Here is a 16,192-nt window from a genome sequence, read left to right as displayed (position 1 = left end):
CCACCCCACCCCATCCCCACCTCCCGCCCCGTGATTCTGGCAGAGGGGAAGAGGAAAGTAGCCATTTTGAAATACATCCATTGCATTCGTTCTCACTCTGTTGCCCAGGCTGGAGTGCAGTTCATTGCAACCAGGCTGGATTACAGCTCACTGCAACCTCAACCTCCTGGGCTCAGGCAGTCCTCCTACATCAGCCTCCTGAGTAACTGGGGTTATAGGTGTGTATATCTAACCCTGGCTAGTTAAAAAAATTTTTTTTTTGTAGAGACGGGAGTCTTGCCATTTTGCCCAGGTTGGTCTCAAACTCCTGGACTCAAGCAATCCACCTGCCTTGGACTCCCAATAAGTCAGCTACACAGAGACAGCAACTGAAAATGAATAATTCAGCCAGGCATGGTGGCTCACACCTGTAATCCTAGCACTTGGGGAGGCCATGGCAGGTGGATCACATGAGGTCAGGAATTCGAGACCAGCCTGGGCAACATGGCAAAACCCCATCTCTATTAAAACAAAAATTAGCCGGGCGTGGTGGCATACGACCTGTAGTCCCATCTACTTGGGAGGCTGAGGCACCAGAATCACTTGAACTTGGGAGGCACAGTTTGCAGTGAGTTGATATTGAGCCACTGCACTCCAACCTGAGCAACAAAGCGAGACACTGTCTCAAAAAACAAACAAAAAAACCCACTGTAACAGAAATGAAGAATGCCTGTGATGGGCTCATGAATAGACTGGACACGGCCAAAGAACATGGTGCGCTTGAAGAAATGTCAACAGAAATTTCCAAAGCTGAAATGCAATGAGAAAAAAAAAAAAAGAAAACAGAATATCCAAGAATTGTAGGACAATTATAGAAGGTGTAACATACACATAATCAGAATGGCAGAGAAAAAAACAAAGGAACAGAAGAAATGTGGCAATAATAACTGAGAATTTCCCCAAATTAATGATAGACACAAAACACAGATCCAGGAAGCTCAGAGAATACCAAGCAGGATAAATACCAAAAACAAAAAATGAAGATAGACCAAGCTGGGCAACACAGAGAGACCCCTTCTCTACAAAACACATTTTTCTTTTTATTTCGTAGAGTCAGGGTCTCACTGTGTTGCCCAGGCGGGTCTCAAACTCCTGGCCTCAAGTGATCCTCCCACTTCAGCCTCCCAAAGTACTGGGATTACAGGCATGAGCCACCACACCCACCAAAAAATATATATTTTTTAAATTATACTTTAAGTTCTAGGGTACATGTGCACAACATGCAGGTTTGTTACATATGTATACTTGTGCCATGTTGGTGTGCTGCACTCATCAACTCATCAGCACCCAAAAAAGATTTTTTAAAAAATTAGCTGGGGACTGCATGCAGTGGCTCATGTCTGTGATCCCAACACTTTGGGAGGCCGAGATGGGAAGATGGCTTGAGTCCAGGAATTCAAGACCAGCCTGGGCAACGTAGACTTGTCTCTCCAAAAAAAATAGAAAAAAATGAGCCAGGCATGGTGGTGCATGCCTGTAGCCCCAGCTACTCGGGAGGCTGAGGCAGCAGGATCACTTGAGCCCAGGAGGCAGAGGTTGCAGTGAGCCAAGATAACTGCACTCCAGCCTGAGCAACAGAGCAAGACTGTCTCCCCACCTCCAAAAAAAAAAAAAAAAAAAAAGCCGGGCGCGGTGGCTCACGCCTGTAATCCCAGCACTTTGGGAGGCTGAGGCGGGCGGATCACGAGGTCAGGAGATCAAGACCACGGTGAAACCCCGTCTCTACTAAAAATACAATAAATAAGCCGGGCGTGGTGGCAGGTGCCTGTAGTCCCAGCTACTCGGGAGGCTGAGGCAGGAGAATGGAGTAAACCCGGGAGACGGAGCTTGCAGTCAGCCGAGATCGCTCCACTGCACTCCAGCCTGGGTGACAGAGTGAGACTCCATCTCAAAAAAAAAAAAAAAAAAAAAGGAAAACGACATGTCAGAAGTTCAGATCTACATAAGAAAGAACATTAGAGAAGGAATAAATAAAGGAAAAAAGGAAGATAACTACAATTTCACACATATCCAATTTGGGGTACTTTGGGACTGGGTGTTTCTTAGACAGTCGAATGGGCGGATCAGCTGAGACTCATCTGGGGCGGAGACAAGGATGTGTGAATCATTATCTCTGGGAATGGAAGACATGGGCTAAAGACGGAGCAGTTTCACTAAATCCTTGTAAAGTGGTCAAGGCAGGCAACTAATCCAGCCAACAACTAAGGAGTGTAAGCTGTGCGTTAGGTTCTGTGCTTGCTGATGGAAATGAGAGGCACCGGGAAGGATGACAAAGAGACAGTCAAGGAGAGCAGTCAGTTACATTAAGGGGCTGACAAGTTCAGTGCACAACAGAATCCTAAAACAAGAAACCATTTAATGTGTGTGTGTGTGTGTGTGTGAGACCCCATCTCACTCTATCACTTAGGCTGGAGTGCAGTCACTGAAGTCTCAACCTTCCTGGCTCAAACAATCCTCCCACCTCAGCCCCCTGAGTAGCTGGAACTACAGACATGCCACTACGCCCGGCTAGTTTTTTTTATTTTCAGTAGAGAGAGAGTCTCACCATGTGACCCTGTCTGGTCTGGAACTCCTGGGCTCAAGCGGATCGATCCTCCCATCTCGACCTCCCAAAGTGTTGGGATTACAGGTGTGAGTCACCGTGCCCCGCCCCCCCAGCCTGTATTCTATTTCTTCTTCCTTTTTTTTTTTTTTTGAGAGGGATTGTCCCTCTGTCCCCCAGGCTGTAATGCAGAGGCAAGATCGCGGCTCACTGCCACCTCCAGTCTCCTGGCCTCGGCCTCCCGAGTAGCTGGGATTTACAGGGGCCTACCACTACGCCTGGCTAATTTTTGTATTTTTAGCAGAGACGAGGTTTCATTCACCATGTCGCCCAGGCTGGTCTGGAGCTCCTGGGCTCAAGTCACCCTCTTGCCTCGGCCTCTCAAAGCGCTGGGATTAGACACAAGCCACCACGCCCGGCCTGTATTTTACTTTTTAAGGGCGGGAGCCCTCTTCCGTTTTATAAAAGGAACAGTCGAATTCCTACTGGAAGCGACGTGCGCAGGGGAAGGCTTTGTAGACGCCGGCTAGGGTCTGGGATTTAAGGAACTGAATTTCGACGGGTGAAGACAGTGGGAAAGACAGTGGCACGATCGACGGGTGAAGACAGTGGCACGATCCTCGTTTCACAGACTAGGAAGTCGAGCCTCAGGGGAGTGACGGGGCTTCTCCGCAGAAGAAATCGAGGCTAGGAGGACCCAGATGAGCGGCCACAACAGCCTCAGCGGCCAATTCAAGTCAGCCGGCAGAGGGCGCAGGGCGCAGCGAGTAGGCAGCGCCAGATCCGCTGGGGCGTGGCCTTCTGACGCACCGTCACAGTTCCCTCTGTGGCCACCCATTGGCTCCCTCTTACCGCCCTTTTCCGGGGCAAGGGAAGCTAGTAGCGGAGCCGGAAGTGAGGCACCCTCGGGCTCGAGACAGAGGCGGCGTTTAAAGCTGAGCGACCCAGTACCACTGGGACGGCCAGCTTTTCCACTCAGGCTCCTCCAGCCTGAGCCAGAAGACCCCCTCCCCCAGAATTCTGGGGGCCTATGGAAGGGAGCCGAGTCGGATCGCGAGGTACCCAGAGCCGACAAACCCGAGCCACAGAGTGTTGCCAGAAGCCCCGCCCCTAGGAGTGATCGGAAAGCCTCACCCATCCGGGTGAGGAACCTGGAGGGACCGCCTCAGGGCGGAGCCCGCCGACCATGGCTACGCCCCCGGGGGCCGGTCCTGCAGCTCTACGCTTCGCCGCCGCAGCTAGCTGGCAGGTTGTGCGCGGACGCTGTGTGGAACATTTTCCCCGAGTACTGGAGTTTCTGCGATCTCTGCGCGCTGTTGCCCCTGGCTTGGTTCGCTACCGGCACCACGAACGCCTTTGTATGGGCCTAAAGGCCAAGGTATTGGAGCAAGTAGGACCTGGAAGGGGAAAGAAAGGGGCGGGATGCGAGCACCTGACTAGGGCCCACAGCTTGGGGATGAGACTAGTTGGAAAAGGTCAGCTTGCCCCGAAGTGGGGATTCTGAATTCAGTACCATACAGGTGGTGGTGGAGCTGATCCTGCAGGGCCGGCCTTGGGCCCAAGTCCTGAAAACCCTGAATCACCACTTTCCAGAATCTGGACCTATAGTGCGGGATCCCAAGGCTGTGAGTAATCCCCGGAACAAGCCCTGACCCCAGTTCAACTTGGTGCAGCAAAGTTGCTCCTCCTGTCTACTGGATGTTGGTGTTAACTTCTCTGTCTTCTATATCCTCAACAGACAAAGCAGGATCTGAGGAAGATTTTGGAGGCACAGGAGACTTTTTACCAACAGGTGAAGCAGCTGTCAGAGGCTCCTGTGGATTTGGCCTCGAAGCTGCAGGTGAGACTGGTTTGAAGGCTATTATGTGACTATTTTCTCTAACCCACCTTTTTTTTTTTTTTTTTTTTTGAGAGGGAGTCTTGCTTTGTTGCCCAGGCTGGAGTGCAGTGGCACAATCTCAGCTCCCTGCAACCTCTGCCTCCCAGGTTCAAGCGGTTCTCCTGCTTCAGCCTCCTGAATAACTGGTATTATAGATGCCCAGCTAATTTTTGTATTTTAGTAGAGATGGGGTTTCACCATGTTGGCCAGGCTGGTCTCGAACTCCTGACCTCAAGTGATCCTCCCACCTCGGCCTCCCAAAGTGCCAGGATTACAGGCATGAGCCACCATGCCTGGCCACTAACCCACTTTTGATCTACTCTCCTCTGCTGCAGGAACTTGAACAAGAATATGGGGAACCCTTTCTGGCTGCCATGGAAAAGCTGCTTTTTGAGTACTTGTGTCAGCTGGAGAAAGCACTGCCTACACCGCAGGCACAGCAGGTTTCATTGGGGCAAAACATGTAAGAGCAGAGTGTGGGGTGGTTGTATGAAGGACTGTGGTCTTTATACCTCTATCCCTGCCCACAGCTTCAGGATGTGCTGAGTTGGATGCAGCCTGGAGTCTCTATCACCTCTTCTCTTGCCTGGAGACAATATGGTGTGGACATGGGGTGGCCACTTCCAGGTACTGGGAATTTGGAGGTGTAGTGTTTAGCATGAGACCTTTTGAGGCAGTCCATTGGAATGGTTCCATGGGCTCCAGGCATAAGAAAGCAGTTATTCTGTTACTATCTGTTCTCTTTATAAGGGGCCTCATTTTCTTTTTCAGAGTGCTCTGTTACTGACTCAGTGAACCTGGCTGAGCTCATGGAACAGAATCCTCAGCAACAAAGACTAACACTCCACAATCCTCTGCCAAAAGCCAAGCCTGGCCCATGTCTTCCTCAGGGACCATCTTCAAGGACGCACCCAGAACCTCTAACTGGCCGCCACTTCAATCTGGCCCCTTTAGGCCGACGAAGAGTCCAGTCCCAATGGGCGTCCACTAGGGGAGGCCATAAGGAGCGCCCCACAGTCATGCTGTTTCCCTTTAGGAATCTAGGCTCACCAACCCAGGTCATATCTAAGCCTGAGAGCAAGGAAGAACATGCGATATACACAGCAGACCTAGCCGTGGGCACAAGAGCAGCCTCTACTGGGAAGTCTAAGAGTCCATGCCAGACCCTGGGGGGAAGGGCTCTGAAGGAGAACCCAGTTGACTTGCCTGCCACAGAGCAAAAGGAGTGAGTGGAACAGAGTTGCTTCTCTTTACTAGGAGCACATTCTTTGCCTGCCTTCCCTTCATCCTATCCTCTTTGCTTGCTCTCACCTCAGGAATTGCTTGGATTGCTACATGGACCCCCTGAGACTATCATTATTACCTCCTAGGGCCAGGAAGCCAGGTAGGTAGTCTGAGTCAGGATTGGATTAACAGCCTCCTCTCTTGGAGACTCTCAAGAGCCTGTGTTCATCTAGAAGTAGTAGTTTGATTTTGGTTTCCCTCCTACAGTGTGTCCTCCATCTCTGTGCAGCTCCATCATTACCATAGGGGACTTGGTTTTAGACTCTGATGAGGAAGAAAATGGCCAGGGGGAAGGAAAGGTGAGTAGGAAGAAGCAGAAAGCTGGGGAAGGCGGATGGGTAGAACAAGACTGAGAAATCCACATGCTTCAGAATTCCGAGGGCTCAGGGAATGGTTTCAGATGGTAGGATCTCCCTGCTCCCTTCTGTACAGGAATCTCTGGAAAACTATCAGAAGACAAAGTTTGACACCTTGATCCCCACTTTCTGTGAATACCTACCCTCTTCTGGCCACGGTGCCATGCCTGTTCCTTCCTATGACTGTAGAGACAGCTCTAGACCCCTGTGATAGAACTAAAATGCCCTTTGTACTCTGCCTGTCTCCTGCCTCTTCAGCTCTGCAAGTAGTTTAGTAGGAATGGAGTGGAAGTCCAGGCTTGGATTGCCTGACTACACTGCTAAAAATATTTGTAATGCTTAATAATTAAACTTTGGATTTGTTAAAATACTGCCTTGATGTGAAGGAGGGGAATTAAGGTTTCCGTAAGGTCAGCATAGGCCATTCCTTAGAAACAGAACTGGCCCTTCCAAACTGGAAGGATCCCTTTGCCTTTTTTTTTTTTTTTTTTTTAGACGGAGTCTGGCTCTGTTGCCCAGGCTGGAGTGCAGTGGCCGGATCTCAGCTCACTGCAAGCTCCGCCTCCCGGGTTTACGCCATTGTCCTGCCTCAGCCTCCCCGAGTAGCTGGGACTACAGGCGCCTGCCACGTCGCCCGGCTAGTTTTTTGTATTTTTTTAGTAGAGATGGGGTTTCACTGTGTTAGCCAGGATGGTCTCGATCTCCTGACCTCGTGATCCGCCCATCTCGGCCTCCCAAAGTGCTGGGATTACAGGCTTGAGCCACCGCGCCCGGCCGCCTTTGCCTTTTTTACTTCCCTTGCTAAGTGTTGTTCAGCTGTGCCTAAAAGGGTTAGCAAGGTTGAGAGCCTGGAAGAGAAATGTCCTTTGGTATTCTGGAAATATGTGTCCTAATGCCAGAATATACTTTGTAAATTCTCATGCTGCCAGATTATCTGGGGGTGGTGGCACTAGAATGGAGATACTTCATGGGAATAATACTCATTGTTCTTGACCCCACTGGGTCAGTGCTGACCCTACCACCACCCACTCTGCAACAGCATCCAGATGCTAGCCTTGTACAGAAAGCCCCAGCATCTCTTTACAGTCAATGAGCTCTCTCTTTATTGAGGTATTTCAAATATACAAACACTTCAGAGCTTTTTAGATATGTGAAGGTCCCATTTAGTGAAGCAGATTAACAAAACATGATTCTAAAAGCCTGCCTCCTCTAGACCAAGGCCACATAAGAGACTTATGTACCAATCAGCATCTTTTCCTTTTAATAATCTTCAGGATGTTGGGTCCCCAGATTCCCATTTGATTATCTTGCGTCATTTTCTCAGACTGTTTTCTTCCTTCCTCCCCAGTGAGTGTCTTGGGCATTTTGTGTGTGCAGATAGAGAAGTACAGAGTTACTGCAGGAGCCCTCAGGAGTGAGACAACAGGAAATGACAAAGTAATACAGAGCTGCAGTAGCTGGGATGGGTGAGGAGCCCACTTGGGATGCCCCATGGTAGAGTACTTGTGCCTTGGGAGGGTAGAACTGCCCAGGTCTAGCGCACCTCACTGAAGATTGGATTCACCTGCTGGGTGACTCGGATGAAGGTAGTTCTTCTGCTCAACTCTTTGAGCTTAGCTGCTCCCACATAGGTACACGTAGAGCGGATCCCTCCTAGGATGTCTCGGATGGTATGTTCCACATCTCCTTTAAAAGGAACTTCCACTGTCTTTCCCTCTGAGGCTCTTAAAGTAGGAAAAACTTTATTATCTCCTCCTTCTGGATTCCTTAAGTCCAGGGACTTTTCCCTAGACCCTAGCATTGAGCCCTAGTTCACCATGCTTCTCCTCAGAACTGTACCATCCCCCTCTCAGCAGCCATGAGTTCTGCCTCCATACTATTACTAAGCTCCTGGGCCTCCACACATACCTGTACTCAGCCACGCCCCCAGCATACTTCTTCATGGCCATTTCAGAACTCATTCCATAGAAGAGCTTGTACTTCTTGCCGTCCCTCTCGATGAGCTCACCACCTGACTCACTATGTCCAGCCAGCATGCCACCTAGCATCACGAAGTCAGCTCCTGCCCCTGCCACCATCATGGAGAGGGGAAAGAGATTAATCTGGCCAAGGTGTTCATATGGCCACCCTCAAAAGCAACTCACACCATATTCTCAGTCCTGACAATGATCCCAGCATCTCCCTCTTTCTGCTCCCCTAGCTGACCCACAATCCATGCAGGTCTGATCTGCTCTGGCCTCTATTCCTCAGTGGGTATGATTTCCCCAAGATTTAAAAAAGAGCCTCTGGAGAGTCCCTGCCTGGCTTTCGCTTTCTCCTTTTGCTGTTTTTACCATCGTCTGGTCATTTCATTTTACTGTGCCCAGCTAAGTAAGACTCATTTCATGTGTCCCAAGAGCAAAGATCCCCAACTTTAATGGGAGTAATGGTCTCCTGGGAGGCTGTGCAAAATGAAAAATGCAGATGTGCTGTCCCATTCCTCAGCACCTAATATTTTTAGGTATGGCTGGGGCTCAGGAGTCTGCACTGTGCAGCAATCTAGGAGATGGTCAGATGGCCCTGGCCCACACTTGGAATCTCAGATGTCCCCTGCTGGCTGCCCCAGGTGATACCATAGACTTCAGAGTCACTAATTCATATTATGAAATAATCTGAATGACTTCCTGAGCCTCTCTTAGACCCTCAGAGGTGACTCATCCTCTTGTACAGAATCATCCTTCCGTGCCCTCAAGCTTCTTACCAAAAGCCTTGGCCACATCCCCAGGACAGCTGCAACCTCCATCCTGCAAAGTAAGAGCACTATGAACACAACATGGATTTCCCAAGCCCTCAGCGATGTCCCAACAGCCCAACTCAAAGCCGGGAATTCTTTTTTTTTTTTGACATGGAGTCTCGCTCCGTCGCCCAGGCTGGAGTGCAGTTGCACGATCTCGGCTCGCTGCAAGCTCCGCCTCCCAGGTTCATGCCATTCTTCTGCCTTAGCCTCCCGAGTAGCTGGGAGTACAGGCGCCTGCCAACACGCTCGGCTAATTTTTTTGTATTTTTAGTAGAGACGGGGTTTCACCATGTTAGGCAGTATGGTCTCTTATCTCCTGACCTCATGATCCGCCTGTCTCAGCCTCCCAAAGTGCTGGGATTACAGGTGTGAGCCACCGCGCCCAGCCAAACCCAGGAATTCTAATCCATCTCTGCCACCTCCATACCCTGCAGAAACCCAGCTCATACCCTACCCTGCCCTTGAGCCTTACTGAAATGATGTGGCCTTTGAGGCCATGAGCAGCATCTGCACACTCCATTACTGCACTGAGCTGTGGATACCCCACTCCAGTTTTCTTCCGAGTAGTACACACAGAGCCTAGGAAGAACATGACAAGGTTGAGAATGACGTGCTCCACAGGTGTTTGCCACTGAAGGGGTAGCCAGTGGCCCCAGTGAACCAGCTTACCTGGCCCAATTCCCACTTTGATGATGTCAGCCCCAGAAAGGATTAGCTCTTCTACCATCTCTCCTGTTACCACATTCCCTGCCTGAGACAGAGCAATTGAAATACAGCATCCTTAAGGCCAGAAACAGGAGGTCATGTATTGTCACATACAGTATGTGTGGACTGTGACTTTCCAACATTATTACAAAGAAAGGATACCTAGGTCCCCTCTTCTGGGCCCTCTGAGGGCTTTTACACTAGCCACTTCAGAGAACCCTGCTCCCTACCCATTCCCCCAACACCAAGCCAAGGTAGGGGGTGAGTGGCCAATGTCACCATTGAACCTAGGGTAAAGCCGAGGTCCATGATGCACTTTTCTAAGGCAACAAGGTGCTATGATCAACAGGGACACATGAAGTGGCATGGAGGAGCATTCAGTGAGGCAAAGGGAACTATTGGACCAGGCTCACATCTGATTTACAGTAGATTTAGCTCCCCTTCCTCAAGAGACCCAAACATATACTGTCCTTAAGCCATTCTGTCATAGAACCTGTCTGGCTTCAGGGAAGGCTAAAGACCCATTTGACCAGTTGTATTGGCTTTTGATGGTCAGTAGACACACCCCTCAATGCTGTGGAGAAAATGAGGGCCACTCTTACAAGCTTGTAAAAAAAATAAATCATTTTTCATGTGACCCCTTTTATGTGATTGTAGTATGTGTCCATTTCAGTGGGCAGATATCTATGTATCACAGGTATGTACAGTGCACAGATGTTCCATCACGGTTTGGTGAGTGACATCAGGGACACTAGATTTACAAAGACTATGAACCAAGGGTCAGACATACTACACTGACCAAATAGACATTTTCAGCTTAGAACTATGGCTAATCATCCAGTATCATGATTAAATGGACTAGGAATACCATCATGCAGCAGAGGAGAAATGGACTGATGTAGCAAAATGGAGTGGCAGGAAAGTGAAAAGATAAAAAGGTACCGACTATAATAGAAACATACCATGATGGTGTGCTGGGGGAAGCGCTTCCGTACATCTTTTACAAATTCAACAAAGTGTTCGGAGTAGCCATTTGCCACATCCAGGCATATATACTTCACCTGGGGAATAGCTTCCAGGATCTGTTCCAGCTGCTCAAAGTCAGAAGAGCCTGTGCCTGAGCTGGCAGCCAGATGCTGTGGGAGAAACAGAGCCATTGGCATATCAGAGATGATCTGGTGGGCAGCCAGTGGCTCAGTGGTGAGGGTTGGTCCCCAGAAAGACAAAATACAATTGCTAAAAAACTGGGATAAGGAAGGGCGCAGGGTATGCCCAGTGTTACCTCAAGACAGTCAGGATTCTGGCCAGCAAACTCTTGCCACTGATCAAGGCTGTAGTGCTTATGGACAGCAGTGAAGAGAGAGAACTGGGGAGAAGACAAAGAAGCATCAAAGGGAGAAAACTTTAAGGTCTTTTTTTCTAGAAACAGACCTATTCTATCTGAGGGAGGACATGATTGAAGTTGGGGAGGAAACAAGTCGAAGAAGTCAGATTGAGCTGGGATTTGAGTTCAACCTGTCTTCTCCCCACAAATACCAGTAAGGCTTTTTATCATAAGCTAGTACTTGTCAGATTTCCCACCCAAGTACTGAGTGATCTGGGTTGGATTTCATCTGCCAGCACATTCACTGCTTCCGACTTAAAAGCTGACAAGCTGCTGGTGCAGTGAGACAGACGGCAGACATGAAAGAACCATGAAGAGGCTGGATGAAACCTGTGTTTCTCTGCACTGACTCAGCCCCTCCTCCTAAGGTAACCTAGTACTGAACTATTTTTGGTTATGTCCTTGTTCATTTACCAGCAGTAATTCAGTAGGTCTGGATGTTCACCAAAGGTAATGGCTTAAGGTTGATAAGAGCTGATAAGGGGCTACCCTATCCTGTCTCCATCTCTAGTGGAAAAAAGGACAAATTTCCTAGTTGGAGACATGGATCAAGCTAAAAAATCTGTTTCATTCAGTCCATTTTAATAAAGTTCAAAAATATAATGACTCATCAAGCTCATATTCTCTAGCTCAACAAATTGCAAACAATATCCCAATACTTTGAGAAAGGCATTCAAAGGCCATTGTGAATGCTGGTGTTTGTGCTTTACATGTCTACATGCAAACAGACAAGAGACGGCAGTTGGCTGAAACAGCACAAATCTTGCAACTGACAAGAAACCCAAGGAAGTCATGTATTAGCTAGCAACAAGCAAGTGCTCTACATACGTACTCAGAGATCAACACTGTCTAGCTAAAGCTGGTATCGAATTCTGCTTTCTCAACAAACATTCTATCACCAACATACTGATAAGCAAAGAAAAGTCACTATAGGATAGGAAGTCAGCAGACGTTGGAGATATACTAGCACAGTGTGGCATGATGAGCACATCAGATTACATACCAAGCTTAAAAAAAGATGTTTGCTTGCATCCAACCTTTTTATTACAGTGAGACTTGGCTCTTATCTCTAAAACCTGATTTCTTTACCTCTCATCAGCAATACTGAAAGCTAGGCTCCACATAAAGCATCAAGACAGTCCCCAAAAAGGTTCATGTATTACAGCATGTCTGTTAACTCTGCAGTCAGAGTCACCATTTCTGAATTCTACTGGTCAGGGCAGATGGACAGTGGGCAACAGCAAGATTCCTAAGCAGTTACTGAATGGCAATACAAATAAAGTAAAAACAAAACTGCATAACTATCAACCTCAAAGAAATGACAAGACATTCCACAAAGACATAGCAATCAAAAATAGAAAAAAGGATATGAGGTCCTTAAGACTAATGGAGCCACAAACAGTAGCAGAATTCATCAACCAGGGCTACATGGATCAACCAGCAGAGTGCATGTTCTCAGAGTGCCCAGATAACTCTCTACCTTCTCAGCAACAAGTATAGAGGCAGGTAATAGTACTGATAGGAGCAGCATCTTCCATTTCAAAGTGAACAACTTGTATATAAGAAAAACACATCCCATTTGGGGCACATCCCAGAAACTCCCAGGAACCTAGGACTTAAAGAAGAGGAAGATTAAAAAAAAAAAGAAGAATGGCAGAAGTATTATTTTATTAATGAATTGTTCTTATTAAAGAAAATTAATAAGCTGCTTCTACTAGGATCTTCTAGTTGGGATTTTTGAATGCTTAAACTGTAGTTTCTGGACGAAAACAGTGAAAGCTCAATGTGGACAATCCTGTAACTGAAGGGATGCATGTGACTGGGAGGGGGTGACCTGGGTGGTGGGAAAAGTTGGCAAGGTGTACAAACTGCTAGACAGGACAAAAGGGAAAATTCTGTTCATATATCAGAAATATGGGAGCAAAACTTAGCTTTGAATCACACTAATTCAGAGAGCCTTTTGAACTTATCGGAAAAAGGGACTTTAGTAGTGGAAAAAACCGTAAATCAGAGCATCCTGACTGCTAACTGCCAAAGAGCTGACTGGGCATGGGCGTGGGGATACAAACACCTCTGCAGTCAGCTGGGCTAACTGGACACCAATAGGGATGGGGCATGAGGAAAGCCCTACCTTACAGAGAACCTTGGCCATCTCAAAGGTGCCCACAGTATCCATATTGGCAGCAATGATGGGAACCCCAGTGTATGTCTGCTTTGAGTTCCGAAATGAAAAGGATCTTGTGAGATCCACCTACAGATATGAACAGGAAATTGAGCATTTCATTAATCTACAAAACGTACCATATTAGGACAAGGACAGGCATCTTTCTTGGTTGTGGCCCATCGGGAGCGTGGGGTCAAGAAACAGCATGTAGAGAAGCTTGCTCACCTCACTTCGAGACTTAAGGGTACTGCGTTTCGGCCTCAAAAGGACATCCTTGAAGTCTAGTTTCACATCGTTGTCAATATGAGGCATGGCGCTTAGCCTCGGGGTAGCGATGAATCTGAGGGCTGGAAGGCAGGAAGTCATTAGGAGCAATCTTCCCCTGGGCTTTAACGCCCTGTTACGGCTGGCGGGCTCTCCTCGCTTAAGCTGTGGAAGGTCGGGCAAAGGCCGAAGTGTGGTCCCTGAGGCCTGTCGCCTCGACCCATCCCGTGGCTGCGATTACCCTAGGGCTCCATCCCAGGTACTGTTTGTTGAGCAGAAGAGCTGGGAGGGGGTTGTGAGAGACCCTGACGGTGCATTCCTTACCCCGCTACACTTCCTTCTTCCACCCCTGCAAAGAGCAATGGGGCAAGAGGCTGACCTAGGGGGACGGAGTGTTAGCGACGGGGGGCGGGGAGGGTTCATAACTAGTTTCCGGAATAGGGGTACTCACTTCCTGTTGCCTTGGTCCAGGAGGCAGTTGACGAAAGACCACCTTGCTTAGCAACTAACCTCTGCAATCCCGCTGAGCCTTCTGGGCCACGCCAGGTTCCTCTAGTAGCCGGCCAGAACTACTAGCCGACGAATTCCAGCTTCGGTGGCGGCCGGGCGAGGCCTTCTGGGTAACAGAGTTCACGCACTGAGGTTGCTGTTGGATCCAAGCGTGGGGGGGCGGGGGGGGGCGGTTAGACTACAATCCCCAGGGGAAAACCGGCGGGACCGCCCGCTGGCACGATGGGAGTTGTAGTTCGTTCTGCCCCCACTTTTCGCTAGCCCGGGCTCGCTAGGGATTCAGAATCGCAGAGTCGTCATCTCTGCTGTAGCTAAACTGGATGCCTCATTTTAATTTACGACGTCACTGAACCGAAACGCGGGGGCACTCCCGAGCCTTTCCGGAACTCAGTGGAAAGGGGGGGAGGGGGTGGAGCCAGACAGTGACCCGGAAGCAGAAGTGGCCCTTGCAGGCAGAGTGCTGGAGAGCGGCAGCGGCGACCGGAGCGGTAGGAGCAGCAATTTATCCGTGTGCAGCCCCAAACTGGAAAGAAGATGCTAATTAAAGTGAAGGTGGGAGCACCTCCAGCCTTGCCAAGACGCAGTAGTACTGGGCTGGCAACCGTGCCTTACGGGAGACGTGGGGAAGGAAAACCACGCCTTTCCCCAGCCTGGAGGACGCTGACTGCCTCAGGGTTCGGCGCGAGGGGTGGTGGGAAATAGGGGGACCCAGAAGGGCTTTGAGAGCGGGGCCCGGGTCCCACCTGACGACCCTGGGGTCTTTTGCCATCCCTGCTTTTTTGCCAAGACTGTGCTGTCACCCAGAATGGGGTCGCTTTTGTCGGGTCTCACTGTATTCGAACCCCCGCAGTCATAGAGAAGGCCTAGCAGCGGCTTGACTCCCCCGTCTCTCAGATTCTTGGAGTAAGCGCTGCTCTCCATTCTTCATTCCCAGGGTACCTATTTCTCCCAGTCCCTAACGTAGGTCACCTCCGAGCACAGCCCTAAAACGTTAGCCCGGGGAAACCGGGGCCTCCCAGGGGCTAGACTATGAGCCTTTACTGGTGGTTGCCAAGGTGTGGTATCTCACCTGTCCTACAGGAACCAAAGCGGGGAGTGTGTTCAGTCAGCATCTGCCTTTCTGAGCCTGGCATCCTGGACCAGCCTCACTTCCTTGGCTGAGGCAGGTTAGTTACCGCTGCCCTAGTTCTTGGTACTAGCCATGGTTTCCTCAATCTGCATCTCTCAACTCCCGTGGTGGTTCTTCACCAAATTGCAGCCCTCATTAGTCTTATCTGCTGTTTCCTCTTTTGTGCCTTCAGTCAGAGATCCCCCCGCCCCCCCCCAAAAAAAAACAAACTGCTGACAAGTGATGAAGTCTAATGCTAGTTTGGCCTTTTTGTAGCTAAGTAAATCTATCATTATTTCATCAGCTTCTTAGCATGTTTACCGTGCAGAATAGTCATTCTTAACCTTGTCTTCCCCCGTCCTTCCAAACTACTTCTTAGCTAAGATTTGAGGTGAAGTATTAAAATAGTATATTAATGATGATTTTTTTTTTTTAACGTTGAGTAGCGACCTATGTAAGAGTCGTAACATCAGTTTAATAGGTGAATGGGTCACTGGCACCATTAAAAAGAGAAAATAGGCTGGGCGCGGTGGCTCACTCCTGTAATCCCAGCACTTTAGAAGGCCGAGGCGGGCCGATCCCTTGAGCCCAGGAGTTCGAGACCATCCTGGGCAACATGGCGAAACCCTGTCTCTACAATAAATACAAAAAATTAGCCAAGGGTCTGGGCGCATGCCTGTAGGCCCAGCTATTCGGGAGGCTGAGATGGGAGGATTGATTGATCCTGGAATGTCGAAGCCACCGTGAGCAGTGATGGCACCACTGCACTCCAGACCCTGCCTGAAAAAAAATGGCTGGGCGCAGTGGCTCATGCCTGTAATCCCAGCACTTTGGGAGGCCGAGGTGGGTGGATCACCTGAGGTCAGGAGTTCAAGACCAGCTTGGCCAACATGGTGAAACCCCACCTACTAACAATATAAAAATTAGCCCGGCCTGGTGGTGGGCGCCTATAATTCCAGCTACTCTGGAGGCTAAGGCAGAAGAATCGCTTGAACCTGGCAGGCGGAGGTTGCAGTGAGCTGAGATAGCGCCATTGCACTACAGCCTGGGCGACAAGAGCGAAACTCTGTCTCCCCCACCCTCCCCCCAAAAAAAAGAAGAGGAGGGGAGAAAATAGGAAACATCAGTTTAGTGCTAGGTAAGGATATTGTTTTGTTAATTTTTTTTTTTTTTTTTTTTTT

The 16,192-nt window shown here is 49.2% G+C and overlaps 3 protein-coding genes across 11 annotated transcripts in view; 2 read left to right on the top strand and 1 right to left on the bottom strand.

The window, feature by feature from the left end:
* The first annotated feature begins 3,426 nt into the window (after positions 1 to 3,426).
* On the top strand, positions 3,427 to 6,468 carry TINF2 (TERF1 (TRF1)-interacting nuclear factor 2). 4 transcript variants are annotated; one of them, XM_011970987.1, is made up of 10 exons: positions 3,443 to 3,480; positions 3,577 to 3,959; positions 4,102 to 4,206; positions 4,320 to 4,421; positions 4,796 to 4,903; positions 4,991 to 5,087; positions 5,232 to 5,685; positions 5,777 to 5,844; positions 5,952 to 6,043; positions 6,177 to 6,468. In XM_011970987.1, the coding sequence occupies exons 2-10, from the start codon at positions 3,768 to 3,770 to the stop codon at positions 6,309 to 6,311; spliced, it is 1,353 nt and encodes a 450-aa protein (XP_011826377.1). In that variant the 5' UTR covers positions 3,443 to 3,480; positions 3,577 to 3,767; the 3' UTR covers positions 6,312 to 6,468. The 4 variants fall into 4 exon arrangements, with proteins under 4 accessions (XP_011826376.1, XP_011826379.1, XP_011826377.1 ...); XM_011970986.1 differs by having other exon boundaries at positions 3,427 to 3,959; XM_011970988.1 differs by lacking the exon at positions 4,102 to 4,206 and having other exon boundaries at positions 3,445 to 3,959.
* A 711-nt stretch (positions 6,469 to 7,179) lies between these two features.
* Positions 7,180 to 14,362, bottom strand: GMPR2 (guanosine monophosphate reductase 2). 5 transcript variants are annotated; one of them, XM_011970968.1, is made up of 10 exons: positions 13,845 to 14,362; positions 13,355 to 13,476; positions 13,097 to 13,216; positions 10,864 to 10,947; positions 10,544 to 10,717; positions 9,546 to 9,627; positions 9,349 to 9,455; positions 8,841 to 8,883; positions 8,009 to 8,168; positions 7,180 to 7,824 (listed from the first exon to the last, which is right to left on the bottom strand). In XM_011970968.1, exons 2-10 carry the CDS (start codon positions 13,439 to 13,441, stop codon positions 7,635 to 7,637), a joined length of 1,047 nt encoding a protein of 348 aa, XP_011826358.1. In that variant the 5' UTR covers positions 13,442 to 13,476; positions 13,845 to 14,362; the 3' UTR covers positions 7,180 to 7,634. The 5 variants fall into 5 exon arrangements, with proteins under 5 accessions (XP_011826358.1, XP_011826357.1, XP_011826356.1 ...); XM_011970967.1 differs by having other exon boundaries at positions 13,904 to 14,283; XM_011970966.1 differs by lacking the exon at positions 13,845 to 14,362 and adding an exon at positions 13,718 to 13,820.
* NEDD8 (neural precursor cell expressed, developmentally down-regulated 8) overlaps positions 14,321 to 16,192 on the top strand; it is a 10,867-nt gene continuing 8,995 nt past the window's right edge. For both annotated transcript variants that reach the window (XR_001005036.1, XM_011970970.1), the window contains exon 1: positions 14,321 to 14,455. Coding sequence is in view for 1 of the 2 variants with exons in the window: in XM_011970970.1 (XP_011826360.1) it covers positions 14,438 to 14,455 (18 nt within the window). In the remaining variant the exon portion in view is untranslated. The remainder of the gene's footprint in view (positions 14,456 to 16,192) is intronic.

The sequence above is a fragment of the Mandrillus leucophaeus genome, unplaced genomic scaffold, assembly GCF_000951045.1.
Source record: "Mandrillus leucophaeus isolate KB7577 unplaced genomic scaffold, Mleu.le_1.0 Scaffold980, whole genome shotgun sequence".
NCBI lineage: Eukaryota > Metazoa > Chordata > Mammalia > Primates > Cercopithecidae > Mandrillus > Mandrillus leucophaeus.
The sequence above is the reverse complement of the archived record's forward strand: the minus strand, read 5'-3'. Positions and strand labels throughout refer to the sequence as shown.